Source organism: Macaca nemestrina, chromosome 3, assembly GCF_043159975.1.
Source record: "Macaca nemestrina isolate mMacNem1 chromosome 3, mMacNem.hap1, whole genome shotgun sequence".
Classification (NCBI taxonomy): Eukaryota; Metazoa; Chordata; class Mammalia; order Primates; family Cercopithecidae; genus Macaca; species Macaca nemestrina.
In genome coordinates this window covers 60,612,396-60,629,869 of record NC_092127.1, presented here as the reverse complement: position 1 = coordinate 60,629,869, position 17,474 = coordinate 60,612,396, and the positions used below count along the sequence as shown (strand labels likewise).

The following is a 17,474-nucleotide window of genomic DNA, read 5'->3' as shown; positions in this document are numbered from 1 at the left end:
GACCTGCAGATTTGTTACACAGGTAAATGTGTGCCATGGTGGTTTGCTGCACCTATCAACTTATCACCTAGGTATTAGCTCTACATGCATTAACTATTTATCCTGATGCTTTCCTCCCACATCCCCCCAACAGGCCCTAGTATGTGTTGTTCTGTTCTGTGTGTACGTGCATTTTCATTGTTCAGCTCACACTTGATTGAGAACACGTGGTGTTTGGTTTTCTGTTGGTAAAGCATTTTAAAGGCCAACCCTGTGGATCTATTTTTATTGCCTATTATTTCTAGTGATTCTTTTAAAATGTTACCATGTTAGCTTCAATCTTCCTGTTCCTAATTCTTTTTGTGTTAGATGTGAGCTAGATATTATACGTTAAAAAGTATAGTGGCATTTTGAGGATCCTAACACACCTATTCATAAGTGTGATGGATGCTGAACTTCATTTTTTTTATTGTTCTAAGACTGTAAATTTGTTTCAAGCTCTCCTTAGTTTTTAAACCTCTCTCCATCTCTTCTTGGACAGTGAGATGCAACTAGGGAAAGCAGCCCCAAATGCAGACTTATATCCCTGGATTTCTTTCTATTCCTGGTCTTTGCCCTGTAATTTTTTTTCACAGATTCCAATTTCTTTAAACAGATTCATGGGGAGGGGGGAGGGGGAAGGGATTGCATTGGGAGTTATACCTGATGTAAATGACGAGTTGATGGGTGCTGACGAGTTGATGGGTGCAGCACACCAACATGGCACAAGTATACATATGTAACAAACCTGCACATTATCCACATGTACCCTAGAACTTAAAGTATAATTAAAAAAAAATAAACAGATTTGATTTTTGTTAAGGTTTTGTCAACATTTTATAGTTTTGTCTGAACTTTCTAGTTTTTCTCAGAAGAAGCCTGATTACAGTACCTACTCTGTCATTAATGTAAACAACACTGATTTACTTATTTTCAATTTTACTTTTCTATTACTTAAAAACGACAAAGTATTCTGCATACTATTTTGGCTGCACCTTACTAGTTTGATATGGTATTTATTTTAAGTAGTTTTTAATTTTAGTTGTCAATTCATTTTTTAATCTCAGGGGTTATTTGAAAATATAGTTTAAAAATTTTTATGTGCTCATCCTTTGTCATTTTGTATTTTATTGCAGATATAATTTATGTGTTTTTTTGGGGGAGGAATTTGTATGTGTGTATGTGGTAGGGAGGGTTTTCACTACATATCTATGTTTGTAAGTTTTTCATGGGTCTTTGAAAAACAAAGTACACTCCTGTTGGTTAATATACGAGTGTGTATAAACAGAAATGCAAATGTGCATACTCAAACTTGTTATTTGCTCCTTATATCATCTATATCTTTGCTTATTTTCTTGTTTTCTTTTAAACATAACATAATTGTAATAATATATTTGTAAATAAATACAGATTAAATGAATTTTATCTGATTTTCCAATGATATTGGCAGTATAATTAAGAAAATCAGTTAAGTGCCCTACAGGTTTAAGAAATTGATCTTTTTTAAAGCATTATATTTTATGTATGGTTAAACATCTTGAAAATTAAATATCAACAATTCAAGCTCAACAAATATCTAAAGAAATATTATATGCAAGGTAGTAAGACAATTTTCGTTCCAGTTGTATTTATTAAAATACATAAGCAAGTCAAAATGTAAGAGCCAAAGGAAAATAAAAAAGAGAAAGTACTATTATAATTGGTTGGCTTGATATTAAGAAGAGAAACTAAATAAAACGTTTTGGAGGCAAACAGTGTTATCTGTATTATTAATAACACTAATAGCACCATATATCTCTGCATAATTGCTTTTCTGCTATCACTATCAATTAGCTGATCTCTATGTTCCAGTGCAAGTTCTGGAAAAAAAAGTCAATCTTACTGGTTTAGCTAATTGCAGAAATGGTTTGCTACATTGGTCACAATTAGGAAACTGGACAATCAGGAAGCAGCTATATCTACTGCTGGTTCTAGAATCACATCCCTTTGCTGAGATCCTGAGACCAGAATGTTATTGCCAGAGCTGCCGCCTGCAGCAACACCCTGCCTTAGCTTTGACAGAAGTGACAGCCAGAATTGTTGGCTCTATAGCCATACTACACTTGTTAGATTCTTAGCCACAAAATAGATGCCTCAGGCACTGCCTTTTCTCCCACTATTTCCCAATTTAGGTATCGTACAAGTGGTTATCATTAGCAGAACCAAACTCATATCCTGAACTAGTTTTTAGTTTTCCAGCCTCTGCAATACAGGAAGGCATACTAAAAGAAAGGTGCAACAGATGTTAAGCCAATCTATCATATTTGCCACAACCTGTTATTATAATTGCACAATTTAATTACATATGCCCCAAAGTGACAAATAAAAGTATAAAGAGTTAATGTTTCTATAACACCTAAACGGAATGTGAAAGGCCCAATATAGATGAGTTGTTAAATTCACTGCTATTTAATTAGAGGTAGGTAAGGTAATTATAAAAAGCCAGAAAAACTACAAAATCAAAGAAGATTAAAAGGAGATCAAAATGATCTCTCCGTTCTCACACTTCTTCAAAGAAATTTAAAATGGAAATTATAAAGAATGAGTTAAACATATATATGGTTTATGCATGAAAGATAACAAAAAACTATCTTTCATAGCTTTCAAAGATAACAAAAAATTAATAGACTCGCTCAAAGACCTTGGCATTATACCAAATAATTAAAGAATAAATGTACATTTATATTAATTCAAAGTCAAATATTTTTAAAGTATGTATTTTTTATGATTCCTTATTTTCCTAACTCTCAATCAACAGACCAACTACTAAGTTAGAAGGTAAGGGAGCTTCTACTATATGTTATGCCAGGTACAACATGAGTAATACAAAAAAGAAACAAGTTGTGCAACCTTAGTGTTGACTATTTTGCTGGAGAAAAGATATTTCTGATGAAATTTTTTTTAAAGAAAATAAATATTGTCCTATAAGACAGTGCTTTTACATTAAATTTACATAAACAGCTATGCTTTTATAGTTATTCTTTATGATTTTTATTATTTTTCTAGCTTACCACTTGCAGTATCATTTCAAAAGATTTAAAGAGCACTTACTATGAGAATATAAAACAATAAAACTGAAATCATATAGTCCAAGACTTTAATTTTATATATTAAGAAACTGGGTTCCATATAAATTCATGTACTAATACCAAGAAAATTACCCAGGCAGGGACTGTAGAAATAAAGTTATAACCAATTATCCCAAACAGACAATAAAATTTTGGCAAAGATCATCTTTATAAAAGTTTTGATCTTTTAGGTGACAAAGATGAATCAAACACAATGTCTGTATTTCTTTGAATTGAATTTGTCTCCAATAAAAGATGCACCACTCTTTTACATACCATTAAAAAGAAAAACAGCTGCCTATTAACCTTTCACAAGCCATTGAATACAGCTGCATCTCCCTTTTGCAGGTGTTAAAAGGTGGGAAAAGGGGGATAGTTAGTGAATTTTAGAATCAAATAAGACAGAAGAGAGAGTCAGACAAACATAGTGGCATATATTGCCACTATATGCACATATAACCACTATGGTTAATTCCCACAGGGAGGCAGGCACCCCAGCAGCCCATTTGCACCCTGTCACAGCTGCCACTATATTTTTGTGTATTCCTTTATATAAATGAAAAAAAAATTCTAGACAACTGTCTGGTATGACTCTCCAGATGCCTCACCTCACCAGACAGATTTCACTAATCCAAGCCTCCTTGGTGAAAATATCCATACCACTGCCACAGTGCAGCATTTCTTTTTGGGATTAATACGAAAGATCCTAAAAACTAGAATTGCCGCTTCCTTTCTTATGCTCCTCCAATGAATCATACACATTTTTTTTTTTTCTATCTGGTATTCTCCAGTTCTGAAGTGCAACTAGAAAGAATCCTTCTAAAATTGCACCCCTTCCTCTGTTCAGAACCCCTGAAGAACCTCTATGTGATCTGTAAGAAAAGCTCAATTCCTTAAGCAGAGAATAAAAAATTTTATATCATCTGGTCCCTACCTGCCATGCGTGTCTCATCATGCATAATTCCCTTACATATGTTGAGACACAGCCATATTACATGGCCTGAATGTATTAGACATATAATGTTTTCTTCAGTTATCTGCTACTTATTCTACTCTTTCTGAAAATCATTGAGAATGAAATCCTACTCCTTCTGACTCAGCTCAGATTTTACCCACTCAGTGAAGCCTTCTCTGATGTCTAAAGCCAAAGTGAGGTGCTCCATGAATACATTCTTATATATATACTGGATATGTTATAGTCATGGTATCTGCCATGTCCAGACTTAAGTAGCCTTTGCCCAGAGCCCATGGCTCTGGGAACAGCATGCACTATTCTGTGCACAGACAGAAGCCAATGATTAGATTATAATTTTGCATATTTTCTGAGGGCAGTCCTATCAACAGGTGACTGGTATAAAAAGCGTTGACAACTACAAGTGATGGCAATTAGCTAAACCAACAAGACTGGGTTTCTTCAGGATTTGGACTAGAGAAGAGAGAGAATCAGTCTTTTGGTTGAAAAAGAAGAAGGAGCAGCTACACAGAGGGGCATCACCATAGCGGAGACCATAAGGCCACGCGAACAGGTAAGAGGAACACACCTGTAGAGACATTCCTAATTGTTTCCCAGTTCTAGTTAAAATTCCTTGTATCTCCTTAGCATACATTCCTTATTACTTACAAATGACTCAGGCCTCTGTTTTTTACAGCAAAAAAATCCAGGTATGAATATATGTACGTTTGTATTTTTAATATATGAAATCATTCCTTCAATATTTATTGAGCAGTTTAATGTGTACCAAGCACTGTTCAGTGGTGGTAGGTATACAGTGGTAGAAGAGACAAGGGTCCTGCTCTCATACATTCTAGTGGAAAAGACAAATAATTACCAAGAAGATAAGTAATTTCAGGTAATAAATAGCCAAATAGGAACAGCTCCGGTCTGCAGCTCCCAGCAAGACCAATGCAGAAGGAGGAGGATTTCTGCATTTCCAACTGAGGTACCCAGTTCATCTCATTGGGACCGGTTAGGCAGTGGGTCCAACCCATGGAGGGTGAGCAGAAGCAGGGTGGGGTGTCGCTTCACCCAGGAAGCGCAAGGAGCTGGGGAACTCCCTCCCACAGCCAAGGAAAGCAGTGAGGGACTGGTTATTATGCTTTTCCCATGGTTTTTGCAATCTGCAGATCAGGAGATTCCCCCATGTGCTTAAACCACCAGGGCCCTGAGTTTCAAGCACAAAACTGGATGGCTGTTTCATACCCCAGTGGCGCCTGGAACGAGAGTGAGACAGAACTGTTTGCTCCCCCGGAAAGGGGGCTGAAGCCAGGGAGCCAAGTGGTCTTGCTTGGTGGGTCCAACTCCCACAGAGCCCAGCAAGCTAAGAACCACTGGCTTGAAATTTCGCTGCAAGCACAGCAGTCTGAAGTCGACCTGATATGATCAAGCTTGGTTGGGGGAGGGGCATCCGCCATTACTGAGGCTTGAATAGGCAGTTTTCCCTCTGACAGTGCTAAGGAGGCTGGGAAGTCTGGGCTGGGTGTGGCAAAGCGGCTGTGGCCAGACTGCTTCTCTAGATTCCTCCTCACTGGGCGGGACATCTCTGAAGGAAAGGTAACAGCCCCAGTCAGGGCCTTACAGACAAAACCCCCACTGCCCTAAGGAAGGGGCGGCTGTGGGCACAGTTTCAGCAGATTTAATCGTTCCTGCCTGCTGGTTGTGAAGAAAGAAGCTGATCCTGACAAGAGGGATTCTCCCAGCACAGCGCACCAGCTCTGCTAAGGGACAGACTGTCTCCTCAAGTGGGTCCCTGACCCCCATGCCTCCGGACAGGGAGAAACCTCCCAACGGGGGCTGACAGATCTCTCATATAGGAGAGCTCCAGCTGGCATCAGGCCGGTGCCTCTCTGGGATGGAGCAGGTAGCAATTTTTGCTGTTCTGCAGCCTCCACTAGAGATATCCAGGCAAACAGGGTCTGGAGTGGACCTCCAGCAAACTGCAGCAGAGCTGCAGAAGAGGGGCCTGTTAGAAGAAAAACTAACAAACAGAAAGCAACAACATCAACATAAAAGACCCCCACACAAAAATCCCATCCAAAGGTCATCAGTCTCAAAATCAAAGGTAGATAAATCCATGAAGATGAGGAAAAATCAGTGCAAAAACGCTGAAAATTCCAAAACCCAGAATGCCTCTTCTGCTCCAAATGATCGCAACTCCTCTCCAACAAGAGCACAAAACTGGACCAAGAATGAGGTTAGAGAATTGACAGAAGTAGGCTTCAGAAGGTGGGTAATAAAAAAACTCCTCTGAGCTAAAGGAGCATGTTCTAACCCAATGCAAAGAAGCTAGGAACCTTGATAAAAGGTTACAGGAACTGCTAACTAGAATAACCAGTTTAAAGAGGAACATAAATGACTTGATGGAGCTGAAAAACACAGCATGAGAACTTAGTGAAGCATACAAAAGTATCAATAGTCAAATCGATCAAACGGAAGAAAGGATATTACATACTGAAGATCAATTTACTGAAATAAAATCTGAAGGAAAGATTAGAGAAAAAAGCATGAAAAGGAATGAACAAGGACTCTGAGAAATATGGGACTATGTGAAAAGACCAACCCTATGACTGATTGGGGAACCTGAAAGTGACAGGGTGAATGCAACCAAGTGGGAAAACACTCTTCAGGATATCATCCAGGAGAACTTCCCCAACCTAGCAAGACAGGCCAACATTCAAATTCAGTAAATGCAAAGAACACCACTAAGATATTCCTTGAGAAGAGCAACCCCAAGTCACATAATCATCAGATTTTCCAAGGTTGAAATGAAGAAAAAAATATTAAGGACAGTCAGAGAGAAAGGTCAGGTTACCTACAAAGGGAAGCCCATCAGACTAACAGTGGATCTCTCTGAAGAAACCCTACAGGTCAGAAGAGTGGGGGTCAATATTCAACATTCTTAAAGAGAATAATTTTCAACCAAAAATTTCATACCCAGCCAAACTAAGCTTCATAAGTGAAGGAAAAATAAAATTCTTTACAGACAAGCGGGCTGAGGGATTTTGTCAACACCACATCTGTCTTCCAAGAGCTCCTGAAGGAAGCACTAAATATGGAAAGGAAAAACCAGTACCAGCCACTGCAAAAACAAAATAAAATATAAAGGCCAATGACACTATGAAGAAACTGCATCAACTAATGTGCAAAATAGCCAATTAGCATCATGGCAACAGGATCAAATTCACACATAACAATATTAACCTTAAACGTAAATGGGCTAAATGCCCCAATTAAAACACACACACTGGCAAACAGGATAAAGAATCAAGACCCACTGGTGTGCTGTATTCAGGAGACCTATCTCACATGCAAAGACACACATAAGCTCAAAATAAAGGGATGCAGGCATATTTACCAAGCAAATGGAAAGCAAAAAAAAGCAGAGGTTGCAATCCTAGTCTCTGATAAAACAGACTTTTAAACCAACAAAGATCAAAAAAGACAAAGAAGGGCATTACATAATGGTAAAGGGATCAATGCAATGGGAAGAGCTAACTATCCTAAATATATATGTACCAAACACAGGAGCAACCAGATTCATAAAACAAGTTCTTACAGACCTACAAAGAGACTTAGACTCCCACACAATACTAGTGGGAGGCTTTAACACTCCATTGTCAATATTAGAACAAGAAAACAGAAAATAAACAAGGATATTCAAGACTTGAACTCAGCTCTGGACCAAGCAGACCTAATAGACATCTACAGAACTCTACACCCCAAATCAACAGAATATACATTATTCTCAGTACCACACACAATGTAGTCTAAAACAGGCCACATAATTCAAAGTAAAACACTCCTCAGCAAATGCAAAAGAATGGAGTTCATAACAAACAGTCTCTCAGACCTAAGTGCTATCAAACTAGAATTTGGGATTAAGAAACTCACTCAAAACTGCACAACTACATGGAAATTAAACAACCTGCTCCCGAATGACTACTGGGTAAATAACAAAATTAAGACAGAAATCAAGAAGTTATTTGAAACCATTGACAACAAAGACACAATGTACCATAATCTCTGGGACACAGATAAAGCAGTGTTACGAGGGAAATTTATAGCACTAAATGCCCACATCAGAAAGTGGGAAAGATCTAAAACCAACACCCTAACATTACAAAATTAAAAGAACTAGAGAAGCAAGAGCAAACAAATGGAAAAGCTAGCAGAAGACAAGGAATAACTAAGATCAGAGCAGAACTGAAGGAGATAGAGACATGAAAAATTGTTCAAAAAATGAATGAATCCAGGAGTTGGTTTTTTGAAAATATTAACAATACAGACGGACCTCTAGCTAGACTAATAAAGAAGAAAAGAGAGAAGAATCAAATAGACACAATAAAAAATGATAATGAGGATATCAACACTGATCCCACAGAAATAAAAACTACTATCAGAAAATACTCTAAACATCTCTATGCAAATAAAATAGAGAATCCAGAAGTGGATAAATTCCTGAACACATGCACCCTCCCAAGACTAAACCAGGAAGAAGTTGAATCCCTCAATAGACCAAAAACAAGTTCTAAAATTGAGGCAGTACTTAATAGCCTAACAACCAAAACAAGCCCAGGACCAGACATTCACATCTGAATTCTACATCAATATTCTGTTGATGTGGGGTGTAGAGGAGCTGGTACCATTCCTTCTGCAACTATTGCAAACGACAGAAAAAGAGGGTCTCCTCCCTAACTCATTTTATGAGGCAAGCATCATCCTCATACCAAAACCTAGCAGAGACACAACAAAATTTCAGGTCAATATCCCTGTTGAACATTGATGCAAAAATCCTCAATAAAATACTAGCAAACTGAATCGAGCAGCACATCAATAAGCTTATCCACCAAGATCAAGTCAGCTTCATCCCTAGGATACAAGGCTGTTTCAATGTATGCAAATCAATAAATGAAATTCATCACATAAACAGAACCAATGACAAAAACCACATGATTATCTCAATAGATGCAGAAAAGGCCTCTGATAAAATTCAACATCCTTCATGCTGAAAACTCTAAACAAACTAGGTATTAATGGAGCATTTCTCAAAATATTAAGAGGTATTTATGACAAACCCATAGCCAATATCATACTGAATGGGCAAAAGCTGAAAGCATTCCCTTAGAAAACTGGCACATTATAAGGATGCCCGCTCTCACCACTCCTATTTAACATAGTATTGGAATCTCTGGCCAGGGCAATCAGGCAAGAGAAAGAAATAAAGCGTATTCGAATAGGAAGAGAGGAAGACAAATTGTCTCTGTTTGACTACAACATGATTATATATTTAGAAAACCCCATTGTCTCAGCCCAAAAACTCCTAAAGCTGATAAGCAACTTCAGCAAAGTCTCAGGATTCCAAATTAATGTGCAAAATCAAAGGATTCCTATACAGCAACAATAGACAAGCAGACAGCCAAATCATGAGTGAACTCCCATTCACATTTGCTACAAAGAGAATAAAATACCTAGGAATACAACTTACAAGGGATATGAAGGACCTCTTCAAGGAGAACTACAAACCACTGCTCGAGGAAAAAGAGAGGACACAAACAACTGGAAAAACATTCCATGCTCATGGATAGGAAGAATATTGTGAAAATGGCCATACTGCCCAAAGTAATTTATAGATTCCATGCTATTCCCATCAAGCTACCATTGACTTTCTTCACAGAATTAGAAAAAATACTTTAAATTTCATACGGAATCAAAAGAACCCATATAGTCAAACCCTAAGCAAAAAGAACAAAGCTGGAGACAATCCTAAGCAAAAAGTACAAAGCTAAACAAAAGGATCATGCTACCTGACTTCAAACTATACTACAAGGCTACAGTAACCAAAACAGCATGTTACTGGTATCAAACCAGATAGATAGACCAATGGAACAGAACAGAGACCTCAGAAATAACACCACACATCTACAACCTTCTGATCTTCAATAAACCTCACAAAAACAAGCAATGGGGAAAGGATTCCCTATTTAATTAATGGTGCTGGGAAAATTGGCTAGCCATGAGCAGTAAACTGAAACTGGACCCCTTCCTTACACCTTATACAAAAATTAACTCGAGATAAATTAAAGACTTAAATGTAAAACCCAAAACCATAAAAACTCTAGAAGAAAACCTAGGCAATACCATTCAGGACACAGGCATGGGCAAAGATTTCATGAATAAAATACCAAAAGCAATTACAACAAAGCCAAAATTGACAAATGGTATTGAATTAAATGAAAGAGCTTCTGCACAGCAAAATAAACTATCATCAGAGTGAACTGGCAACCTACAGAATGGGAGAAAATTTTTGTAAGCTACCTATCTGACAAAGATCTAATATCCACAATCTACAAGGAACTTAAACAAATTTACAAGAAAAAAACAAACAACCCCATCAAAAAGTGGGTGAAGGATAAGAACAGACACTTCTCAAAAGAAGATATTTATGCAGACAACAAACATATGAAAAAGAGCTCATCATCACTGGTCATTAGAGAAATGCAAATCAGAGCCACAATGAGATACCATCTCACACCAGTTAGAATGGCGATCATTAAAAAGCCAGGAAACAACAGATGCTGGTGAGGCTGTGGAGAAATAGGAATGCTTTTACACTGTTGGTGATAGTGTAAATTATCAAAGTTCAACCTTTGTGGAAGACAGTGTGGCAATTCCTCAAGGATATAATACCAGAAATTCCATTTGATCCAGCAATCCCATTACTGTGTATACACCCCAAAAATTATAAATTATTCTACTATCAAGACATATGCACACATATGTTTATTGAAGCACTATTTACAATAGCAAAGACTTGGAACCAACCCAAATGCCCATCAAAGATAGACTGGATAAAGAAAATGTGGCACATACACACCACGGAATACTATGCAGCCATAAAAAGGAATGAGTTCATGTCCTTTGCAGGGACATGGATGAAGCTGGAAGCCACCATTCTTAACAAACTAATGCAGGAACAGAAAACCAAACACTGCATGTTCTCACTCATAGGTGGGAGATGAACAATGAGAACACATGGACAACAGGGAGGGGAACATCACACATTAGGGCCTATCAGGGGGTGGGGGGCAAGGGGAGACAGAGCATTAGAACAAATACCTAATGCATGTGGGGCTTAAAACCTGGATGATGGGTTTATGGGTGCAGCAAACCACCATGGCACATGTATACCTATGTAACAAACCTGTATGTTCTGCACATGTATCCCAGAACTTAAAGTAAAAAAAAAAAAAAAAAAAAATTCAAGTAGTAATAAGGTACTATGAATAAAATAAAATTGGATAATACAAAAATGAAAGATGGGAGGGTTTGGAAAGAGAAGGGCTAGATGATGTGCTTAGGAATGCCTCCCTGATAAGAGACTGGATGAAGGGAAAAGTCCAGTTCTGTGCAGCTCTGGAGAAACACATTCAAGGCAGAAGAAACAGGTAAAAGGTTCTCCGGTTGAAACTAGTTTACCATGTTTAAAGAAGCCAATGTAAGGTCAGAGTGACTTAAGACTAGTAACAAAATGAAGTTTGATGAGAGGTCTATACATACATAAATACAAAAACATAAACTCAATTATAAACCAAGACACACAGAGAACCAGGTTAGTTTTGGCTTTTCATGAGATTATTAAAAATAGATACTTAAAACTTCACGATTAAAGCTTAGGCAGACAGGATTCTGGCGGGCTTTGGGGAATAGTCTTCTTCACAGTGTAATGACCTCGAGTAGCACCAGCATAGTGGTGTTGACCATGTCATTCCAGAGATTTCTTTTCTCTTTTTCACTCAAGAATAGGAAAAGCATTTACATCACATCTTCTGAAATTCCATAAACAAATCAATTTGAAGGGAGGAGAATACCTTTTTCTGGGCTAGCATTGAAAAATAATGGCTTTATTATTGTTTTTGTAAATATATACATGAACTCCTTCCCAAATTTCAAATAGATAATAAATATTTACTATACTGTATTCATAGGATATTGTCAGCACACTTGAATGGCATAATTAGGGAAAGTAAAATCAAATTTAATATCATACCATTGATTATCATTAGTCAAATTATGAAAGCACATCAATAAAAATGTTTTTAAAATAATTCCGTTGTATAATGCTATTTAAATCTGTATCATATTTAGTTGTAATCTAAAAAAATAAATATCAGGCTATCAGAAAATAAAAAATAACAAGATGCCAAATATCACTACATACTAGATTCGTATACTAACTACTTTATATACTAAATACTAACTTTATAATCTTGTTGATTATGTTTCTGTGTTCTAAAGCTATATATAAATATGCCTAAATATCTTCAGATCGTTTTAAATTTCAAAAAAACTTTTTAGTGACTGTTAAAGACTAGTTTAAGAGATTCTGCAGTGAAAGAATATTCCATGTATCAGGGATTAGTAAACTTTTTATGTAAAGGACCAGAGAGTACATAAATATTTTAGGTTTTGTGAGCCATTCAATCTCTGTCACCACTATTCAACTTCATAGGCACATAAAACAAAGCAGCCGTCGACAAGATTTAAATGACTAAGCATGGCTGTGATCCAATACATTTTATTTATAAAAAGATCTGGCAGGCCAGATTTGACCCACAAGCTACAGTTTGTGAACCCCTGACAGATGTAATTAAATCTCTTTATCAGCACACTTTGGCTACAAGTAATAAAACACCCAACAAATAAATGAGAATAGCCATTTCTGTCTATTTTATTCACTAATGTATCTGAAAGCCTTAAATGGTGCCTGACATTTAGTAACCACCCAACAGTTGTGAATGACTATTTTCTTACTTCACCTAATATTAACTTGGAAGGTATACAGTTCCAGATTTGCTTCAGCAGCTCAATAATATCATTTAAGGACTTTGCAAAGGTTTCCTCATGTTTCTCTTCTTCTAATCTCATGTTGCTGATACCTACACACATAGTTAAAAAATGGCTATAGCAGCTTCACACATCACTTTCTAAAATGACAGGGAGCAGGAAAAGGGGAAAGCTTTCTTTTTGCCCTCTCTCCTCTTATTAGAGAGAAAAAGCTTTTTCAGAAGCTCCACAAGAGATTTTCCTTTATATCTCACTGGCTAAAACTAGGTCACATGTCCACTTCCAAGCCAATTCCTGGCAAAAAGACATAAAAACTGGTTTAGGTCAATGATTTATTATCTCAGGTTGTGGAATAAGCTCATCTTCCCTGAGCACATTGCCACTGGAACAAAATTAGGGTTATGTGACTATGTATGAAGGAAAAAAACAGCTCTTGTACTGGCAACAGATGATGTCTGCCATACCCTCAATAGTAAAATTAAAAATGACAACAATAAAATTTACTTTGTATTTAGTTAGTATCAGAAAATGCTGTACATGTATTCATTCATTTATTCAATTATCTTACTCAATTTCCTTCCTCTGGAAAGTTATGAGAGGAGGAAAAAATAGTATTGAGAAAGAAACAAGACAAAGCAAAACAAAACAAAAACCTCTATAATCTCAACATGAAATACATTTCAAGGATTTCAAAATGGAAGGGAGAATACTACTACTAATAATATGCTTTTTTTTTTTTTACTTTTTCCTCAGTCTGAGTTTTATAAAATGACTTCATTATTTCCTATTTGTAGTAAATTCTCAGATAATATACTCTGATATACAAATGTAAGTATTAAAATTTTCCCAAAATTCAGTAATGTGAAATTGTATACTTTTACACAATCCACGCCATTGCTAGCTTCCATTATTTAGACCTGTCCATGTATATTTATTTAAGGTATTTTCCTTAAAAATTAAATTCTTTTGATTTTGTAGTCCTTAGCTGCAAATACAATTAAAAGTAGGATGTTGTCCTAATGACATAATCAGTAGAGTTCACTTTAAAACCTGATTAACACTATCAAGTTACCAAAAGTGTCTTTAATAAACTTAGAATCCATTTTTTACACTTTCCTATTATACTAGGAATAAACATATTCATGAGACATGACTGCATTACCGTTAAATAGGTGAAGGCAGATTTTAAAGACCGGCTTCAAAAGACCTGGATATGAAAGGAATAATATAAAGTCCAATATAGGAAACAATTAAATGATTAGCTCAACCATAAAATACCTTCTCTATTCTCAGCACATTAATATACAAACTTTATCTAAGTATATTGGTGATTCAGAAATCTTTATAATATTCTTTACCAGGAAGAGTATATTCCTGCTTAATAAGTATTTTGGAAAAGAATAGTAAATCATAAAATATTAAGATTAAAAAAAGTTTCCCATGGGAAAAAAACAAAAATAAATGAGAAAAACTAAAAGCCCAATTAAAAGATTTACTTTATTTTACACTTCAGTAAACACTGACAGCTTAAATATGTGAAGTTTTTGGAAATTAGAAGGAAAGAAAACTAATGGAAAATACAAGCAAGAGAAAATCATGAAATAGCCAAGGGCAAGACAATTCCATGGGTGTGCCATGTAATTTTAAGGAACAGCATGTATTAATTTAAATATAGCTACACTAAAATAAATGCAATAAAAATAAAAATAAAATTACTATATAATATAGAAGAATACAATAAAAGAATGTCAAACTTTAAAAGAGCCCATGTTTTGAACAAATTTAGAACTAAAAAAACTTTGGATATTTAGTCTAGTTAAAAGTCAACAAAAAAAGATGTATCAGATTTCAGTCCAGTAATATGAATTTTATGGGTTAAAGTTAAGAAACTTGGTATGGAAAAGCTTTAAACATTTTTTAGAAGCAAACATAAGAGAAGATCTCTATGATGTTAGGCTGAGAAAGGACTTCTTACAGGAGATACAAAGAACAACAACCACAGGAGAAGAGTGAGAGATTCAAATACTTAAAAAAAAAAGAAAAAAATTCTGTTAATCAAACACACCACAATCTGGGAATACAGATTTGAAACATCTATTATTGAATGTGTTCTATGAACCACTGGCACTAATTATTTATTTCTGTCCCCTTTCATATTCTGGCCTCCGTCCCACGGGCGAAAAGTCTCAAACTACATTGTCCAGATGTCTTGCAGCTGAAGTTGTGGATAAGATTAAAATTTTACCAGTGAGAGGCATTTCAGGGAGATATAGAAGGCAGAAGTGAGCTGAGACCATTTTTCTGTTGATATAGTGGCTGGTAAGTAAAACTGGATAGACAAAAATGTCTCTTGTAGTCAATATCATATGGTCCTTTTTCCAATATCGTCTCCAGCTTTATGGAAATGATGCTGCCATGGTAATAGGGATGGTGTAGCACCATAAATTCCTGACCTCAGGATTATAGTCTCTGAGGTGTAACTGTAAAACCAATCATTTAGTAGCACTTAACTGTAAGTGAATTAAATCCTTTCTTGTTTGAAATTTCTAGAATGGTTATTGTTTACTGCGTTGAGACTGACTGGCACATCAACAAATTTTCAGAATACAGATCACATAATGCACTTTGACAATTTAATAAGAAAAAGATAAGTAGAAATGGGGAAAATATATGAACAAGCATTTTATGAGAAAAGAAAACCACATAGGTAAATAAACATATAAATGGTCAATAATGGCAGGCTGAGGCGGGCAGATCATGAGGTCAGGAGATCGAGACTATCCTGGCTAACACGGTGAATCCCCATCTCTACTGAAAATACAAAAAATTAGCTGGGTGTGGTGGTGGGCGCCTGTAGTCCCAGCTACTTGGGAGGCTGAGGCAGGAGAATGGCACGAACCCGGGAGGCGGAGCTTGCACTGAGTCGAGATCGCACCACTGCACTCCAGCCTGGGAGACAGAGCAAGACTCCGTCTCAAAAAAAAAAAAAAAAAAAAAAAAGTCAATAATATTAGTATTCAGGAAAATGCAAATTAAAACCACAATAAAAAAGTATTTAACCGTCAAAATGATGAAAATTAGGAAGCTTAACAAGAGCTACAGATATTAAAAGATATGGATCAATATAAACTCATAAATATCACTGGTAAGAGTATAAATTGGTATAGCTATTTTGGAAATTAAGTTGATATTATATTGCAAAATTGATATTCATATAACCTATAATCCAGCAACTTCCTTCCTTGAAACTCTTGTACTTGTGTGTGTTATTGAATAAAAAAGTCCTAGAACACTAGATACCATTTTTATACAGTCTTTAAAAATATAAAACTAAAAAGTATATTGCTTGGAGATACACATACCTATAAAAAAACTGTAAAAGCAAGGGAATAATAAACACAAAATTCAAGATAGTGTTTATCTCTGGCAGAGAGAAAGAGAAGGACGGGAAATGGAAGAAAACCATGGATAGATGCACGAGTATTGGCAACATTTTAACACTCAAGCTGAGTGGTATGTTGAGAAGTTTTCATTTTATCAATATGTTTTCCAACATACATATATGTTATATACTACATTATTGATTGCTAATATTTGTAAGGTGCTTATTTTGTACCCTACTCCAAGTACTTACTTTATCCGTTACAGTCAGCCCTATGAAATAGGTTCTATTATGATATCTGATTTATAGAAGAGGACACTAAAACAGAAAGGGAAGTAACCTGTTCAGGGTCACACAGCTAACAAGTAATTGAGCCAGGAGTCAAATAGAAAAATCAGGCCCCAGAGTCCACATTCTTAACTATTAATACTATAGCTATCAAATATCAAATAACAAAAATAAAAGTTACCTAAGACAATAAAAGATAAAACCAATAGTTAATTGATTTACCTTTCATTTTCCTTGATGACATTTTCAAGCTGTAGTTTCATCTCACCCACCTGTTTCTGAAAGAATAAAATATGGTGTTGCAATACATTTTCCAGACAATCAGCTCTCCATTAAGTAGACCACTCATGTAAGCAATCAGATTCTGACACTGGTCTAGTGTCAGATTAGAAAGACTTATTTCTTATTTCTAACAAAGGGATAATTAATATGGATAGTTTACTAATAAGCAGAATACAATAAAACATTCATTTTAAATAGAATATAAATAAAATAGAAAGATTTTATGTAACACAGTGAGAAATATTTATAAATGTAATTCCTATGACTTGTAGCTGTGAAAAACAGATGAAAGATATTCCGGAGTATGTCACTATAAAAAATACCAGATGGTTCCTGTATCTTGAATGTATATCTTAGTTAATTCACCTCAGTTTAGTGAAGCCCATATAAGCATATGTATTTTTCTAGTATTTCAAAAGGTAAAATGCTAACAGTAAGAAGAAAATGGAGGTCTTTTTTAGCAGTCATTCATTCAGTCTCTGATTCACCACTTTCATTAACTATCTAAAGTCTCTGTACCATACAAGGCTGCTAAGGTAAACAGACATGCTCACTG

At 35.8% G+C, this 17,474-nt stretch overlaps 1 protein-coding gene across 10 annotated transcripts in view; it reads right to left on the bottom strand.

The window, feature by feature from the left end:
• Positions 1–17,474, bottom strand: part of LOC105486091 (sodium channel and clathrin linker 1) — a 215,130-nt gene that overhangs the window by 141,591 nt on the left and 56,065 nt on the right. For all 10 annotated transcript variants that reach the window (XR_011620973.1, XR_011620972.1, XR_011620971.1 and 7 more), the window contains one exon: positions 16,859–16,914. Coding sequence is in view for 7 of the 10 variants with exons in the window: in XM_071093042.1 (XP_070949143.1) it covers positions 16,859–16,914 (56 nt within the window). In the remaining 3 variants the exon portion in view is untranslated. The remainder of the gene's footprint in view (positions 1–16,858; positions 16,915–17,474) is intronic.